A 16,419-nucleotide genomic window follows, 5' to 3' on the forward strand; every position below is an offset into this window, starting at 1 on the left:
ACAGACATCCACAGAAATCTCCACCCCAAATCAACAGAATATATATTCTTCTCAGCACCACATCACACTTATTCTAAAATTGACCACATAACTGGAAATAAAATAGTCCTTAACAAATGCAAAAGTACAGAAATCAAAACAAACAGTTTCACAGACGACAGTGCAGTCAAATTAGAATTCAGGATTTAAAACCTCACTCAAAACCACACAACTACATGGAAACTGAACAACCTGCTCCTGAATGACTACTGGGTATATAATGAAACTAAGGCAGAAATAAGTTCTTTGAAACCAATGAGAACAAAGGCACAATGTACCAGAATCTCTGGGACACAGCTAAAGCAGTGTTTAGAGGGAAATTTATAGCACTAAATATGCACATGAGAAAGAGGGAAAGATCTACAATCAATACCCTAACATCACAATTAAAAGAACTAGAGAAGCAAGAGCAAAAATTTCAAAAGCTAGCCAAAGACAAGAAATAACTAAGATCAGAGTAGAACTGAAGGAGATAGAAACAGGAAAATCCCTTCAAAAACATCAGTGAATTCAAGAGGTGCTTTTTTGAAAAGATTAACCAAATAGACTGCTAGCCAGACTAATAAAGAAGAAAAGAGAGAAGAATCAAACAGACACAATAAAATACGAGAAAGGGGATATAATCACTGATCCCACAGAAATACAAACTACCATCAGAGAATACTATAAACACCTCTATGCAAATAAACTAGAAAATCTAGAAGAAAAGAATAAATTCCTGGACACATACACCCTCCCAAGACCGAACCAGGAAGAAGTTGAACTTCTGAATAGAACAAAAACAAGTTCTGAAATTGAGACAGTAATTAATAGCCTACCAACCAAAAAGAAGCCCAGGACCAGACAGATTCACAGCCGAATTTTACCAGAGGTACAAAGAGTTGCTGCTAACATTTCTTCTGAAAATATTCCAAACAATAGAAAAAGAGGGACTCCTCCCTAACTCATTTTATGAGGCCAGCATCATCCTGATACCAAAACCTGGCAGAAACACAACAAAAAAAGAAAATTTCGGGCCCATATCCCTGATGAACATCGATGCGAAAATTCTCAATTAAAAAACTGGCAAATCGAATCCAGCAGCACATCAAAAAGCTTATCCAGAATGATCAAGTCGGCTTCATCCCTGGGATGCAAGGCTGGTTCAACATACACAAATCAATAAATGTAATCCATCACAGAAACAGAACCAATGGCAAAAACCACATGATTATCTCAATAGATGTAGAAAAGGCCTTTGATAAAATTAAACATGCCTTCATGCTAAAAACTCACAATAAGGTAGGTACTGATGGAATTTATCTCAAAACAATAAGAGCTATTTATGTCAAACCCACAGGCAATATCATACTGAACGGGCAATATCATACTGAATGGGCAATAGCTGGAAGCATTCCCTTTGAAAACTGGCGCAAGATAAGAATGCCCTCTCTCACCACTCCTATTCCACATAGTATTGGAAGTTCTGGCCAGGGCAATCAGGCAAGAGAAAGAAATAAAGGATATTCAAATAGGAGAAAAGGAAGTCAAATTGTCTCTGTTTGCAAATGACATGATTGTATATTTAGAAAACCCCATCATCTCAGCCCAAAAAACTCTGTGAGCTCATAAGCAACTTCAGCAAAGTCTCAGGATACAAAATCAATGTGTAAAAATCACAAGCATTACTATACAGCATTAATAGACAGAGAGCCAAATCATGAGTGAACTCCCATTCACAATTTCTACAAAGAGAATAAAATACCTAGGAATACAACTTACAAGAGATATGAAGGATTTCTTCAAGGAGAACTACAAACCACGGCTCAAGGAAATAAGAGAGGACACAAATAGAAAAACATTATATGCTCAGGGATAAGAAGAATCAATATAGTGAAAATGGCATACTGCCCAAAGTAATTTGTAGATTCAATGCTCTCCCCATCAAGCTACCACTAGCTTTTTTCACAGAATTAGAAAAAACTACTTTAAATTTCATATGGAACCAACAAAGAGCCTGTATAGCCAAGACAATCCTAAGCAAAAAGAACAAAGCCGGAGGCATCATGCTACCTGACTTCAAGCTATACTACAAGTCAATAGTACCCAAAACAGCATGGTACTGGTACTAAAACAGATATATTGACCAATGGAACAGAACAGAGGCCTCAGAAATAATGTGCAACACATGTACAACCATCTGATCTTTGACAAACCTGACAAAAACAAGCAATGAGGAAAGGATTCCCCATTTAATAAACGGTATTGGGAAAACTGGATCCCTTCCTTACACCTTATACAAAAATTAACTTAAGATGGATCAAAGACTCTAAACGTAAGACCTGAAGTCATAAAAACCCTAGAAGAAAACCTAGGCAATATCATTCAGAACATAGGCATGGGCAAAGATATTGCGAGTAAAACACCAAAAGCAATGGCAACAAAAGTCAAAATTGACAAATGGGATCTAATTAAACTAAAGACCTTCTGCACACAAAAGAAACTATTCATCAGAGTGAACAGGCAACCTACAGAATGGGAGAAAATTTTTGCAATCTATCCACCTGACAACGCGCTAATATCCAGAATCAAAAGGAACTTAAACAAATTTACAAGAAAAAAAAAAACCAACAAAAAGTGGGTGAAGGCTATAAACAGACAGTTCTCAAAAGAAGACATTTATGCATCCAACAAACATGAAAAAAAGCTCATTATCACTGGCCATTAGAGAAATGCAAATCAAAACCACAATGAGATACCATCTCACACCATTTAGAATGGCGATCATTATAAAGTCAGGAAACAACAGATGCTGAAGAGGATGTGGAGAAATAGAAATGCTTTTACATATTTCTCCACATATATGTGGAGAATAAACTTGGATATATTTCCACATATATGTAGAGAATAAATATGCAAGTATAAATTAGTTCAACCGTAGTGAAAGACAGTGTGGTGATTCCTCAAGGACCTTGAACCAGAAATAACATTTGACCCAGCAATCCCATTACTGGGTATATACCCAAAGGATTATAAATCATTTTACCTTAAAGACACATGCACACGTATGTTTATTACAGCACTTTTCACAATAGCAAAGACTTGGAATCAGCACAAATGCCCATCAATGGCAGATTGGATAAAGAAAATGTGGCACATATACTTAATGGAATACTATGCAGCCATAAAGAGGATGAGTTCATGTCCTTTGTGGGGACATGGATGAAGCTGGAAACCATCATTCTCAGCAAACTAACACAGGAACAGAAAACCAGACACTGCATGTTCTCAGTCATAAGTGGGAGTTGAACAACGAGAACACATGGACACAGGGAGGGGACCATCACACACTGGGGCCTGTCAGGGGGATGGGGGGTTAGGAGAGTGATAGCATTAGGAGTAATACCTAATGTAGATGATGGGTTGATAAGTCCAGCAAACCACCATGGCACATGTATATCTACGTAACAAACCTGTGCATTCTGCACATGTATCCCAAAAATTAAAGTATAATTTTTTTAAAAGTTTAAAATTTTCAAGATTCTAACCATAGGTTTGCCCTCTTATGAATAAATGGCTGTAGTACTAAGTCTGGTTTATTAGTTCGATAGATTGAAGATTACCCCCAAATATTAGGCACCCTTCCCCTGAGAGAGGATTATATTTCCTCTCTCCATTGATATTTGGCTTGACTATAAAACTTGCTTTGGTCAATGAAATGTGAGTGGAAGTGACACCTATAACTTTTAGTGGAAGCTTTAAACTAAGTTCACATTGGCTATGTTTGGTTCTTTATGCTGCAGCTATCAATGTTCCAGATAGAAGCTGTTCTATAGTTTGGCTTCCAGAAAACAGAAGGGAGTTTTAACTAACATATAATGAACATGTTGCATGAATGAGAAGTAATTATTTATTGTGATAAGACATTAAACTATTTTTAATTTGTTGTCACAGTATATCCCAGCCTATCCTGACTAATACAGAAATTGGTACCTAAAAGTAGGGGGATTGCTGTAACAGCAACAAAACCAACAATGAAACATAAAATAGAAGGCATATAGATACAGGAAGCAATTTGCAAGAAACTGTGACCAGGGTCTAAAAGGACATAATTATTCCATTATTATGCAATAGCAAAACACTCATTAATATTGTCACCTACAATACTTGGAAGGCAGCAGTTTTGTCAACTGAGCTTACATGTTTAGGCAAGGAGGTAGAAAAATTAAATGTACCAAGACAAAAGTGAAATGGATTTGTATTTCCAACTCTTAAAGAGCAAGCTGACAAGATCTCTGTACCATAAAAGACCCAGGAAAACTCAGATTAATGGCAAGAACCATATCAAGACTCACATTCTTTTGTTAAAAATCTCTGAAAATAATAATTTTGCACACATAAATCTTTCAGATGAAGGAAATGGCTAAGAAACAAGAGACTAAGACTGTGGCTTTTCACTAGGAGTCTGTTAGGTTCAATGTACCTAAAAGTAAGTCTGGAAGGCGAGGCTTGTCTAGCAAGAATTGCAGGCATGGCTATTAATGCAGGTTGTGCCTGATAAACTAGTTAAAAAGGAAACTACATTTATAATAAGGTTTTTCTTAGAAAAATTAAAAAGCTGGCAGCCTAGACTAAAAGAGACTGTGAGCATCAGATATCTGAAATGGACCTTGGGCCTTCAACATTTTAGGGTCAGGTAGCAGAGGAAGGCAGCCTCCTGGCCCTCAAAAAGACAGTCCCCAGGCTCTCAAAAAGACAGTCCCCAATCAGAAGAGCATGCTCCATCAGAGGAGGCCAAGGAGGATGATGATGCGAAATAAGAGACTTCCCTGAGACTGGATGCAAGAAATATATGTCGTCAACTGCCTGGATGTTTTACCTTTCACAGGAACACAACACAAATGACTTTTAAAATCTGTTTCCAAAGAGTTTTATACAACAGAATCAGGCTGCAGCAGTAGAAGGCACTGAAGAAGCCGCCGGTAGGGACTTAGAGAGACTAATGCCATGCTGTCTTGACACCTAGTGTGGTAGACAACATGACAGTCCCACAAAGATGCCCATGTCCTAATCACTGAGCCTGTGAATAAACTCATTTTCATGGTAAAAGAGACTTTGCGAATGTGACTAATCTTCTCTTGAGATGGAGAGATTAGCCTGGGTTACCTGGGTCTCAATCACATGAATCCTTAACAGTGGAGAAATTTCCCTGGTCATGGCCAGAGAGAGGTGTGGTCGAGGAATAAAAGTCAGATAGATGTAATGTTCCTGGCTTTGGATATGACGGAAGGGGGCCATGAGCCAAGACATGGAATGGCCTCTAAAAGTTAGAAAAAGCAAACGAACACTCTCTCCTAGGGCCTTTATAAGGAATGCAGGCCTGCTGATCCTCTAATGTTACCCCAGGGAGACTCTTGTCAGGGACTTAGAAGTTAGGTCATAGGCTTCTAACCTACAGAATTGTAAGGTAATAAATTTGTATTGCTTCAAGACACTGAGTCTTTGGTAATTTGTTATGACAGCAGTACAAAATTAATACATCTAAGAATTACCCAATCTGGACAGGGAGGCACACAGTGTTTGGTTATGACTTACCGGTTTCGGAATGCCAATACTTCAAATGCAAAAACAAGCCTACCAATAAATAAATAAAACAAACAAAAGAGACTGATTCAGATTAGGAATTACTAAAATCTCATTAGCTATCTCAGATGCCACAGCCAGGACCAAAACCTTAGCAGGCTCTCAACTTGGACAGGGACAGATGGTTCTGAATTTTGAAAATTTAAATGGCTCATAAATTTTAAGTATGAATTTCTTCTTGTCCTTAAAATAAATGCTTGGCCTCACTCCAAAGATTCTGATTCAATTTGTATGGTGTAGGACCCAGATTAATATAGGAAAGTTTTGTGTAAATGCTTTCCCGATGGTCTTAATAAGCCATGCTTGAGAACTACGACTCTGAAGGTCCAGATTCTTATTTACATCATTCAAAGTCATAAGCTATTAATTTAGCCAAATGGATTGCATAATACTATTAAGCTGACTGGAGTATTCAGTCCAGATCTATTTACATCTCTATGGATTCAATTCACTGGCATTTCTTTTTTATTTTTATTTTTTAAGAGACAGATTCTCACTCTGTTGCCCAGGCTGGAGTGCAGTGCCACAATCATAGCTCGCTGCAGCCTTGATATCCTGGACTCAAGTGGTCCTCCCACCTCAACCTCCCAAGTAACTAGGACTACAGGTGCATGTCACCATGCCCAGCTAGCTTATTGTAGAGACACAGTCTTGCAATATTGCCCAGGCTGGTCTTGAACTCCTGGCCTCACACAGCTCATTGGTGTGAGGTTTGACAAATAGCTCTTGGATATAAAATATAACTCCCCAGTATATTACTGTGGCCTGGAGACATAGAAACTATACCACAAATATAACTGGTGGGCTGATTATACAAGGCAACCTTCCAGTCATTAGGGTAAAAATGAATATTTTAAATTTGGGTAAGAGGTTAGTTTTCAGAAAAAGCAGTCACTGGAGAGTTTATCACTAGAGAACATACTCAGGAAATTGTTCGGAAATACGACAACCTTGATTCCATACGAGCTAATAAGAAATCATGTTTAGCAGCTATTATGACCCAAGATTTGGCTCATAATATGGACATCAAATATCCCCTTCACTTTAACTGCCACCTGCAAATAAAAAAACATAATGGAATGATGGAATACACTTTTCAAGAAGCAGTTCAGAAGTTTCACTGGTTTTTGAACTTTAACAAGCCATTTATCTTCTCAGTGTTCAATACCTTTATGATGCTATTTTCCCAATCATATATCTCCATAGTGAATAGGACCAACAGGTGAATTAAAAGAAGTTAAACACACGCTTACCACATGATGCAGCCATTACACTCCTAGGAATTGACCAAAGAAAAATGAAAGAACATGTTTATGCAAAGATTTGTATAAAGATATTCATAGCAGTTTTATTTGAAACAACTAAAACCTGGAAACAACTCAAATGCTTATTACCAGGTAAATAAATAAACAAATTATGATATATACAAATAATGGAACACTACCCATCAATTAAAAGGAGTTAAGTGTTGTTCCAGCACTTTGGGAGACCAAGGCAAGTGGATCACTTGAGGTCAGGAGTTCGAGATCAGCCCAACCAACACAGTGGAACCCCATCTCAACTAAAAATACAAAAAAAAAAATAAAATTAATTTGGCATGGTAGCACATGCCTGTAATCTCAGTGACTTGGGAGACTGACGCAAAAGAATCGCTTGAATCTGGGAGGTAGAGATTGCAGTGAGCCAAGATCCAGCCACTGCATTCCAGACAGAGTGACAGAACAAGACTGTCTACAAAAAAAAAAAAAGGAATTAACTACAATGCAATCATGAATCTCAAAATAATTGTGCTGAGTAAAAGAAGGCAGGCAGAAAAGAGTTTATAATGTACTCTTTTATAAACATTCAATTTATATTAAAGTATAGAAATTATGAATAAAATATAGTGTCAGAAAATCAATAAGTGACCACCTGGGGATGGGATGAAGAGGGGTAGAAGAGAGGGATTTTCAATGAGGCACAAAGGAATTTAAGAAGTAATATGTTCAGTATCTTAATTGCAGTAAATGTTTCTTGGGCATATACATACATCAAAATTGATCAAATTGTGCATTTTAAATATGTGTAATGTATCTATTATACCTTAATAAAACTATAAAAAAGGAGAAAGAGAGTAAATGGGCCAGACCCCAAGTATATTGGGTCACACTCATCCGGAACAACTGTTACTTTTTATCATGACTGAAAATATGACTTTATATGAATTTTCCCGGCAGCAAATGTGTACAAGGCATGAAACACAAAGCTATTCTCCTGATGAGAAGCGACACCTGTAGAGGACATGGAGAAATGCCATAGAAAAAATCTAAATAGATACTAACCACTACTCATCCAGGGTGAAATCTTTATGAACATACATTTTAATCATTGAAAACACTCACTTCAAACTTGTTCAGAAGGCAAGCTGAACCACATGACAGAGCATTCAACTTCAGAAACACATACATGATTCAATTAGAAGAAAAATGATCTAATTAAAGAATTTATTAATAGTTTTAACCAAATTCTAGTAATAACTAAAGTACATGAAACTTAAATCAATCTCTAGGTAACGGGTTTGCAGGCATAGTAAAAATAAAATTCACTTGCATATGGAAGATAAAATAGTAACTGTTCAATCTCTCAATGGCGTTAGATGCCTCAGATACTTTCAAGTCTGTATCTGCTACTAAAAATTATGTGAGGTTTTTGGGAAACAAATCAAGATTAATTTAAAGTAAAAGAACGAATAACTCATGCCCCTGCATCAATCTTTATAATTTTTGGATGACAGAACATGTGCCTGTTTCTCTAATTAAATCCAATATTAAAAATGACATGGATTAAAAACCTAACTAGGCTAGTTAAGACATGCCTGGTCTGTGTGGGAACCAGTCCACCCTGGGTTGGGCATCAGATCTGTAGAAATTACCAAGCAAACTGGCAGCCTTGGCTCATACCAAAGAGTGAGTCAACTTCCAGCTGTTTTAATTGGTCAGGATATTCAACAAGGTGATCGGTCTCAAATCACTAACTTGTGAATTATATCCAAATACTACAGAAACAATCAAACTTGTACTTGTGGAGTTAGGAAAGTCTAGAGCAGCACAGTTCAATAGATCTTTCTGCAATAGTAGAAGTTTTCTGTATCTGTGCTGTCCAATATGGTAGTCACCAACCACACGTGGCTATTGATATATGAACTGCGGTTAGTGAAACTGAGGAACTGAAGGTTTCATTTCATGTAATTTCACTGATTTAAATTTAAATACAAATAGACACATGTGGCTAGTGGCTAACACATTTTGCAGTGCCAATCAGAGATAGGTAGGTCAATATTGCACCCATTGAATGGTTACTTTTAGAGCTTCATCTGTGTGATAATAAGATTTGTCTGAGAAATTATAATGTCCAGATGAGACACACAGTCAGTTTACTTTCATTCTTCCAACTAAAATATATAAACACATTTAAGACTTGTAAAAGCTATTTCCATAAAGCAACTTATAAGAGTACTGTATGAGAACTTATGACTGCTTTATTTTGAGAGTATTTGTTTGACTCAGTTATAACTGTACCCCATTTTTTCAGCATTTCCTGTATGCATAGCAGATTTCCCAAGTAGAATAGTTTAACTGCCTTGGATCGGGGAGGGGGGGCGGTTAAAATTCTTTTGATTGCAGGATCTATAAAACCTTTTGGCTTTGCTTGACGAGATCCTGGGTGAAATATGCACCATTCTTCGTATGACAGGAAAAGACTGAGCATTCTACTATTGGGTTGAGGAATTATGTTTCCATAATATAATTAAACCAACTATTGCTCCATGGATTATAAAGCTATGAATACCTTTATCAGTTATCAATTGCCACACACACAAAAAAAAACCCTGCATAACAAACCATCCCAGGGCTTAGTGGTTTCAAACATTAATTATTTAGCTCATGAATCTGGAGTCAACTAGGAAGTTCTGCTGCTCTGAGTTGGACATAATTCATCTCAGCTTGGCTCACTCATGTGTCAACTGTCAGGTGGTGGGTTGGCCAGGGACTGGCTGATCTAGGACATTCTCAATTGAGAGGTTGTTGTTTCTGATCCATGTTATTTCTCACCTTCTACCAGATAAATTCAGGCTTATTCATATGGCTAAGGTAAGGTTCCAGGAAAGAAAATGAGAGTAGGTCAAGTCTCTTAAGGCCTAAACTTGGAGTTAATAAATGGTAAGGTCAATTCAGATTCAACAGGTAGGGAACAAAACTCTACCTCTTGAGGAGACAAGTTACAAAGCCATATTTCAAAAAGCATGGAGACAAAAAGGGGTGAAGAAACGTGATGTCGTCCACAAACCCCAGCTAATAATATCAACTTCTGGGTTGAAAGCAAATGATATTCTTCAGGAGTGCGTATTGACATTTGGGTCAAACTTCCTGAGACAAAGAGACGTTATTACCAAAGGACCCAATGGGCTGAAATAAATTGGAACCCATCTCAGTTTATGGAACATCTTAATCTGGATCAAACTATAATAGATTGATCTTATCTGGACTTACAAAATAAGTTAATTCTAAGTGGAGTTCATAAAATTTGAAACCTAATAAGGCAAATATATTATGGAACTCAGTATCAGTCTAAAATTGTGAATGGCAGCCTCCAAACTACTGGAGTAAGAGTCCCCTTGCTTGAAAGTCTTAAAATGTTTTCATTAGACTAGCTATCATCTTACCGGTCCTGAGCTGTTGGTGAGAATTACAGATACCAGCCAAATTCTTTCATTGTATCTTGTAAAATAGCCAAATGTAATATAGACTAATTTGAAAAGGCATTGTGTCCATCTGCTCTCAACTGGTACAAAGAATGTGGAGAGAAAGTAAAATAATGGCTATAACTTTACTGAGCTGTGAAAAAGGCTGATAAGGACTGAATAAACCCCATGAACTCATACAGTTAATATACTGCTAGCCACAGCAAATATTAAATATGTAAATATTGCCATACTGTAAGAAAATGCAGTATATATTTTCAAGTGACCCCAAATTTATCAAGTTATTACTAATAATTATATTTAGGAATCTACTGTAAAGGAACAATCCAAAAGCAGTAACAACAACAACTGTGAAAAATCTGTGTACCATATTCAGTGTTTTGTTTTTTTTTTTTAATGTAAGAAGGAAAATTAAAAGTCGTCTAAATGTCTGACAACATAAGAATGGCTAGTAGTTATAGTATTTTAACTGGTTAGAATATTACAGAGCTATTAAAATGGTGGTTATAAAGACCATGCAGCAACATCAAAACTATGTAAAATATAATCTTAAGTGAAATAAGATACAGAATTGTATGCACACTGTGATGATAATTATGCAAAACAAAATGGAAAAGAATGCATAGAGTTTCAAGCAGCTTTTGTACGAGTTGCCTTTTGGAACTCCTTTCAAAAGCTTGAAAATGTTCATATCTTTTTTTTTTTTTTTTTTTAGATGGAGTCTTGCTCTGTCACTCAGGCTGGAGTGCAGTGGCGTGTTCTCGGCTCACTGCAACCTCTGCCTCCCAGGCTCAAATGATTCTCCTGCCTCAGCCTCCCAAGTAACAGGGATTACAAGTGCCTGCCACCATCCTGGCTAATTTGTGTATTTTAATAGAGATGGGGTTTCACCATGTTGGCCAGGCTGGTCTCGAACTCCTGACCTCAAGTCATCTGCCCACTTTAGCCTCCCAAAGTGCTGAGATTACAGGCATAAGCCACCACACCTAGCCAGAAATGTTTATATCTTTTGATTAAATTTCTAGAAATTTAACTTATAGAAATACAACTTAAGAAAATTATCCGAAATGTAAAAAAATAAAGTTAGAATGAAAAATTTTTATTATATCACTGCAACATTTTAAAAAATTGTCAATAACCAAAAACAGCCTAAATAGAAAGAATGAAATGCCTAAATTATAGCTTATCTGAATGCAAAATGTTAAGCAGTCATTAAGAATAAAAGAATTTAACGACAAAGAGAAATGTATCAATGTATAAAACATTTTTAATACAGCAATATATAAAATAATATTAATACACAATTTAAAACTATATATAGAGAGATGAAAACATACCAAAAATTTAACAGTGACTAATAATGTTTAGATAAGAGCAAATTCTTAATTCTCTTCAGCTTTCTAATGCTGCTGTATATTTCCAGGTGCATGCAATAGCAAATTAAGTATGTATTATTTTTATCATCAGAAAAAAAATTATAAAAGATTGCATGGAAATATATAAGAGAAAATATCTATATTGACACTAACTGTGTAAGGGTGATTGATTAAAGATTGTTGTCTTGTTTCTTTCTAGTTTCCACATCCTGGGATGTAGTTAAGTTAAACTTACAGTTACAAAATATATAATTTTTATGAAATGATCTATGTCATGACCTCTTTTCTAATAAGACATGACATGAGTAGTAACATTTTACATTTATGGTAAGTATTTTCAGTTTGTAAAGTATTTCACTTGTATTATTTTATTGTAAAGTAGTTCATTTGTGTTATTTCATTCAATTCATGCAGAGTTCTGTGTGAGGTGAATATTGTCATGTTACCGAAACTGAGGTTCGGAGGTTAAGTGAGGTCATGCAAGTCATGCGGGTGATACATAACTGAACTGGTACTGGACCCAGTGATAGTGCTTCAAAATGTTACACCCTATCAGCTTCTATGGAATCTTTCTAATGAGTCTCATTGGGAATGAAAAAGCACTATGCCATTGCAAACATGATACAAATCTTTCAAGCAGCTAAGACATTTACTGGAAGAGAGTGACTCTGATTTGCTTTACACCTCTTTCCACTGTCCTACAATGATTAATTTTTTAGAAGTTACGCTTTGATGTTTCAGTTAGTGCTTTTCTAACACAGCTCCAATACCTCGATATATTCAACTAATTAAGCAGTGATGTGTACTTTACATGAAATACTTTTAAATTAGCCACAGTGATTCCTAAACTACTCAGTCTGGGCTCAGGACCTTTAACATCCAAACTGGCATTCTAGTGCCCATAAACTCTTTATCTAAATAGTGACATCTGGGATTAAGTTCAATAATGGTTTCTATGGAAACTAATGGCAGTATCAAAACTTTCCAAACCACTAGAAGTGACCCAATTAGAAGAGGTAAAAATGAGTGACAGAAACAGTAGCTATCAATAGAACGCAAAGGTTAATTCTACTTCCTCACACTAATTTTCATAAATGTGTCTGCATATTTATTAGAAGATTATGGAATTCATTTGATATTTAAGGATCTCAAATGGATAAGAATAATACGTGAAGTGAAAGTTTATTGTTCTTCAATAACACTGAAGCCAATTTCACAGAAATACAGAGATTAAAACTGAACAACAAGGTAGGTATACATGAATGTATACATTAAAGATAATATAGATAAACACTGATAAAGATAAAATTATAAGAATTTTGCTGCAGAAAAGATAAATAAGTTTCAAGAATTAATTCCAAATTGAAAAGTTAAATAAACCTCCTACCTTCCTTAGACCTAAAAAAAGAGAGAAATATTTGCTGAACTTGACTCCAGAATAAAATGCAAATATAAACATATTTCATAAAGATTGTAATCACATAAGAAGCTCTTAAACATAGCTTTGAGATTCAAGCACAGCATAAGAATAAAACAAGATTTGTAAATTGTTATTTCTTGCCGTGAGTACTAACCCAGTTTAAGCTTTAACCTTAACATTCTATGTACTGTCACAATTGAAAACCCAAAATATTAGTGTAACTGGTTGCAGAGTTTTAGCTTGTTTTGAGAGCTCAGGTAACAAAATATCTTCCTAGAAATCCTTATGTAAATGATCCAAGCATGTATAATAAGTAGTATCCTGAATTTTACTATTAAAACACAATGACAAAATGACATCTATAGTTGGACCACCATCAGATATCTCAAACTTAATTTATCCAAAATAAGCCTCTTGGATTTTCCCTAATCTTTTTTTCCTGAAGTCTTCCTCTGTCTCAGTCAATGGTGACACCATCTTTCCAATTGCTCAGATTACAGTTATTCTTGACAATTCTGTCAGAAAATCTCAACTTTCACTTAACATGTCTTCAGCATCAAACCACTTCTCTTCACCCTGCTTGCCACTGCCTTGCCCGATTCACCACCTTCCCCTGTTTATTCAGTAGGCTCCTCACTGCTCTTCTCCTTGGACCCTTCAGCAAAACTCCCTACCCTGAATGAAAATGTAAATTAACTGATCAGTTAGCTAACAAGAATTGACTGAGTTCCCAGAGATCAGTGTTGTATAGGGTTCTATGAAGAAAGTAAGGTTGCTTTGACGACAGTTGAAGATGGCAAACATTTCTTAGGAAACAATTAGAAAGTAATGAGAGATAATATATTGCCAAATGCTAAGTCTAAAAGCAGGCACTATGGTTCTGGGGGGTGTGGGTTCTCTTTTCTTTTTTTTTTTTTTTTTTTTTTTTTTTTGCTGCCATTAACCTTATGAGCCTAGGGAAACTGTTTCCCCTGTTCACCCTCATCACCTCTGTTTTGCAAATAAGGAGACTGTCCTGGGTGATTTATTGGTTCATTAGAATCCTTATTCTTGGTGTGTCTATTATTTCAGAGAAAGTAGAAATACCTAGGTGGCAGAGGTGGGTTACTGATTAGCAATGTCTCCCCTTTCTCCTGTCTTTCTCAACCTCCCTAGAAGCCAAACTGAGGAAGTTCTAAAAGATTGAAACTTCCTTATTTGAAAAGATTCATACCTGGCAATTTCCCAATGAGCTCTGCTGAACATTATGAAGTCAAATATACATCGATGCATTTACATATATTGGTATCTGAAAGCATTTTCTAACATCAAACTATGAATACTATTGAAAATAGAAATATTTTATGTAGTTAGCCATATTCTTACCATCCCCTGTAAAAACTCATTGTCCTCTATCGTCATTTATCTATTTCACGTATGTGAACTGTTTTGATTTGTCCAAAGAGATGGCAAGCCTCTCTAGGTCAAGAGTCATGGATTATATGTTTCTCTATCCATTGTTTTGCTATATACAGTGTTTTATACATGGGTGTGACATGATTCTATGCCTTTATAAATAATGTCTGCTCAGCCTACATACAGGATATACATGTCACACCACTGTTCGACAACACAAATTAGGTCATGGTTAGATTCCATCACCCATTATCATGAGTGCTCCATTATTCTATGCTATCGACCCAGTAAGAACAACTTGCTTTGAATGGCATTACGAAAGGACATAGATGATTTATCTTGGCAGCCTAGAAAATACTGAACAAGGAAAGGGGACAGTAATGCTCCTATGCAATAATAATAATACTCATAAAAGTTACAGTCTTCAGAATCTGGGTTATGGGAGTACTAGGGGTTGCAAGGATGACATCCTGTGGATTTCACCACGCCCCTAAAGGACTTGGAACAACGTGCTGCTGTTTCTTGGCATGGCATCAGTGCGTAGTGCATGGTGCTCGTCTGTCCAGCTGTGAACCATTGTTCTGACTGAAAGATCAGAGTGCAGTTTCTTGGCTCCTGTGCCCACAAACACCCTTGTTCATGGTGTGGCTTAGGGTCACATTACCTCATCGTCTCCTGACTTCTGTATCTAAACAAGCCACAGAGAAAAAAAGAGGATCTAACCAGTACTGCTGACTTATGTCTACGGCTAAGCTCTCCTAAACATGTTTGTCATAAAATCTCTTTCCTCTGGCTTAAATACTAGATACCTGACTCCTCAGTTTGCTTTTCCTTTACTTCGGTTATCCCCTATCACTTGCTCCAACAGAGACCAAAGTTGTCTTTCCAGATTTCCATGAATCCCTGGGGTAATACACACTTCCTCCTCATTCTAGCATTTTATAAACACAGATGGCAATTTTGTATTTGGAGCTCTAGCCCTGGCACCTTCTATTCTCATTCAACAAGCTGCAATAAATCTAGAAGAGATGACCAAACCTCTGAGCTGTTATTTTGTGAACACAAGTTACCTGTGCAGATTCGTTTAAAGTTGGGATTTTCCAGAAGGTGTCCTGGAAGGCGGCACTGGAACCGATGTTGCCAGAACTCAGGGAACCAGGGATTCCTTGTGTTAGTGTCCAGCCTCAGTTTCAGGAAATAATCATCGAATGACCTGACCTCCGGAGACTGCAGCTTTATCGTGATTCCCCCGTTGGCTTCCACCTCATAACCTTCAATGACTTCATCTCTGTCTGCCCATCCATCACTAAAAAATGCAGGGATTGGGGTAGGGAGAGAGAAAGACAAACATCTCACAAATAGAGCTCAGGGTTATATATGAATGAAGCAATCCAGCAAAGGCTACAGTCTGTTTTAAGCCAGCATTACTACCCAACAACTGTTTTTTTTTTTTTTTTTTTTTTTTTTTTTTTTTTGGTAGAGAGTAGAAAGTTTTGAAGGCGTAATATCCTGTTTGTTTCTTTGTTTTTCACAATTGTGAAAGTGGTGATGAGATGATGACAGCAATACTGACAATTAAAGTTCAATGAGTTCACTAGTCATCAGATTCTGTGCTATTCACTTTTACTGAGAGGGAAGATGTTCAGCCAAAAAGGCTATCAGCCACTCTCCAAACCAGAAGAAAATAAAATATAGGCACCTCAGAGGCTGACCTTCAAACTAAGAGCTCAACAAGGTTTCAACATTGCAATCATGACCACTACATGAGCTCCATTATATGGAGCAGAAAACTGATATAGCTCTGAAACATGCCAACCACAGTTTAT

The 16,419-nt window shown here is 36.5% G+C and overlaps 1 protein-coding gene across 1 annotated transcript in view; it reads right to left on the reverse strand.

Annotated features, from left to right (window-relative positions):
• GRM1 (glutamate receptor, metabotropic 1) overlaps positions 1-16,419 on the reverse strand; it is a 285,034-nt gene that overhangs the window by 120,035 nt on the left and 148,580 nt on the right. Inside the window, exon 2 of the mRNA XM_011974448.1 lies at positions 15,664-15,899. Coding sequence (XP_011829838.1) covers positions 15,664-15,899 — 236 coding nt within the window. The remainder of the gene's footprint in view (positions 1-15,663; positions 15,900-16,419) is intronic.

This window comes from Mandrillus leucophaeus, unplaced genomic scaffold (genome assembly GCF_000951045.1).
Source record: "Mandrillus leucophaeus isolate KB7577 unplaced genomic scaffold, Mleu.le_1.0 Scaffold1451, whole genome shotgun sequence".
NCBI lineage: Eukaryota > Metazoa > Chordata > Mammalia > Primates > Cercopithecidae > Mandrillus > Mandrillus leucophaeus.